Source organism: Episyrphus balteatus, chromosome 2, assembly GCF_945859705.1.
Source record: "Episyrphus balteatus chromosome 2, idEpiBalt1.1, whole genome shotgun sequence".
Taxonomy (NCBI): Eukaryota; Metazoa; Arthropoda; class Insecta; order Diptera; family Syrphidae; genus Episyrphus; species Episyrphus balteatus.
In genome coordinates, this window is record NC_079135.1 from 55,081,060 (window position 1) to 55,083,914 (window position 2,855).

At 34.7% G+C, this 2,855-nt stretch overlaps 1 protein-coding gene across 1 annotated transcript; it reads right to left on the minus strand.

Annotated features, from left to right (window-relative positions):
• Nucleotides 1–555: 555 nt before the first annotated feature.
• LOC129909123 (cytochrome c oxidase assembly factor 7 homolog) lies at nucleotides 556–1,901 on the minus strand. Its single transcript, XM_055986095.1, has 4 exons — nucleotides 1,759–1,901; nucleotides 1,560–1,664; nucleotides 1,159–1,448; nucleotides 556–1,100 (listed from the first exon to the last, which is right to left on the minus strand). The coding sequence occupies exons 1-4, from the start codon at nucleotides 1,886–1,888 to the stop codon at nucleotides 726–728; spliced, it is 900 nt and encodes a 299-aa protein (XP_055842070.1). The 5' UTR covers nucleotides 1,889–1,901; the 3' UTR covers nucleotides 556–725.
• Between the last annotated feature and the right edge of the window lie 954 nt (nucleotides 1,902–2,855).

Consider the following 2,855-nt stretch of genomic DNA (forward strand, 5'->3'; position numbering starts at 1 on the left):
AGACATTTTTGTGGCGAGCAAAGAGATAATAAACTCACTTTGTTTTTGTAGTTTTTCGTCCATTTTTTCTTCCCATGTTTTGTTGTTGTCCTCCATGGGCTTTGAAGCAATTTTGCGCGTCGGTGAGAGGGAGTTATTTACTGACGAATTTTGGTTAGTGTGCGGTACAGACCCAGAACCGGTGCGTTTAGATGGAGGGGAACTAAACATAGTTTTTGAGGAGAGCACAAATAAAACAAAGTGTTTAAGGAGAGCACGAAGTAAACAATTTGGAATTGGCACGGTATGTTTTGTCTGATTTGATTTAAATTTTTTGATAAGGAAATTAATCGATTGTAATTTTCTCTTTTTAATGCTTTTAAAACAACTTGCACTTAGAATTTGTGTGTCTATTTTGTAGGATTTTTCTTAATTCAGATTTTGATAGTAACACAGTCTTTAATTAATGATTATATGATCGTTTACAAGATTCACAAGTTGCCGGATAAAAAAAGACGTCTACTCGCTAGCTTTCATACTATACTTCTAATTTTAAATAATTCTTATCTGAGGAAATTAATTTGTTTTCTTCTAAACTTTCAAACATAAAAAGATTGCTTTTGCTTTATTTTGCAATATCGTTAAAACCTATTAAACAAAAACTTAGAGATAGCAACCCTTTGCTTCTAAGTATGTAAACAAATACGGCCGCCACATACATCAGCTATTCTTCATCTCATTTGTCTTTATTGTGGCATCTGAATACCTTGTTGGAATCCAAGAGTTTGCTGTTGCCTCTTTTGTTCGTCTTGCATTTCCATTGCCAATTTCTTGTATTTCTCAGCTTCCTGCTCATTTTTGTCTGTACCATCACCTCTTGCATACATCTGACTCAGGTTGGCGCAGGCGTACATGTTCTTCAGTTCACAAGCTTTATATGCAAAATCAAAAGCCTTTTTCATGTCTTTGAGGATAATGTAATCTCCTGCTTCAGATTTTGTCTGACTTTTGGGTGCATTTTCTTCGGCCTGTTTCTGAACGCCAGAAATATGCATTCCAGAGAGGTAAAAGCAAGCAGTGGCATTGTTCATGTCACAGCTTTTAGTTAAGAATTCAAGACCCTGTTTGTATTTAGTTTTAATTTGTGTTTTTTTTTTATAAAATTAGGACGGAACATACCTTTGGTACATTCCTTTCTACTTCTTTTGGCATAGAGCGGGAGACCATCAGCAAGCCGGAATGAAGACAAGAATCCGAATCGTTAAGATTGCAACCTTTTTCATAGTACGTGTATGCTGACTTTGGGTCGCCCTTGCTGCCACTTTTGCCCTTTCCTAAGAAACTGTAGTTGCCATATTTATAGCACGACTTTGCGTAACCATAATCATCGCAGGTCGATTTATAGACTTTTGCCGCTTTCTCAAAATCTTTTTTGATGCCTTCCAAGTAATCGCCCAATAAATGGCAAACTATAAGAGATAATGAGAATGGTAATTGTAAAAATCTATGAATTGGATCTCTTGCGAAATAGTTTTGTAGTTAATTGCCAAGAGGTTATGGTAGAGTTGAATAAAGCTTACCTTCGGGTTTTTTCTCAGAGTAACAACCGAAGCGGTATTCGACACCAAGTTTTTCTAGATATTCTTTGACATCGGATTCTGTCTTTAGATCATATGCCATGTTAACTGCAATTAATAATAATTATGTATATTTCTTTTAAATAAATAAGAACTTTTGCCGCAAACAAGACCAATTTATTTTTTTTTTTTATTTTTTTACCACAGAGAAATGTCAAATGTTGAGTGTCAGCTGACAATCTTAGCCGAACTTCGCAGATAGATGGCGGAGCAAACAGTTGCGGAAATTTAAGGCTACTCTTATACTCAGATTCTTTGACGGCGACTTTCATATTGGGCTCACATCTCAATAGGGGGGTTCACATTGACTAACTTACCGGACAGACCAGCCGCCATTTGGTCTGATCTGATGCTGTTTTGATAATGTGAACACCCATCCGACAGCCTGTCCGATTTGCCGGATGGTTTTCAAAAAAATTTGATTTTTTGGTGGTCGGACGGACATGTTAGTCTATTAAACGACATGTCTGTCCGGCAGACAGTGATAGTCCATTCTCTCTAATTTGAGAACAGAATAGTGTAAAGATATATTAAAAATAAGCTGAAAAATGGGTTTTGATGAAAATTGTCTGATGAGTGTGAACGAAAAATATAATTCGGCCATCAGGCCAAATGACAACCGGTCTGTCCGGTAAGTTGGTCAATGTGAACCCCCCTAATGGCGCGAATTTATAGACAATTTAATACGAAACAAAAACCATTTTAGTATGATACTAGGCTAAGAGAGCCCTACCAATAATCAAATTTAAAACTCACTTTAATATTAATCAGAATTCTACATATTTTACCATAGGTACCAAAACCCAATTTAATAGTTAGCCTTTATTAAATTGGTTATTGGTATCGTGAAATATGTAGAATTTAGTTAAATATTAAATTGTGCTTTAAATTTGATTATTAGAAGAGCCCTAAAAGTATGCTGTTTTTTTTAATTATAGATATATTATTTCTTAAAGCAATAACTTTAAAATCAGCCAATCGTCATTTTTCTTTGTTTTATTATTCATGTGTATCTGGATCAGGGTCAATTTTACACTAAAACAAGGTATAATCCTTCTTTCTTTCTGGATCATTTTTATTTAAATAAAAATAAGTTCCTATCCTGGTAAACAGGGGAAGCTGTTGTGCGTCGGTAAGAAGAAAAATAAGAGATTAAGGATAAAAGTTTGAAAATAAACAAACATTGACTTAATATTGTAACGATGAAGTACCGAACTACTTTTAAGATAAAAGTCTGAA

Bases quoted from the DNA above. Each gene is read 5' to 3' on its own strand.
- LOC129909123 (XM_055986095.1), bottom strand. From the start codon at position 1,888: ATGAAAGTCGCCGTCAAAGAATCTGAGTATAAGAGTAGCCTTAAATTT. The intron at 1,665-1,758 runs GTAAAAAAATAA...TATTAATTGCAG, and splicing joins ACATTTGACATTTCTCTGTG to TTAACATGGCATATGATCTA. The intron at 1,449-1,559 runs GTAAGCTTTATT...TATCTCTTATAG, and splicing joins CTCTGAGAAAAAACCCGAAG to TTTGCCATTTATTGGGCGAT.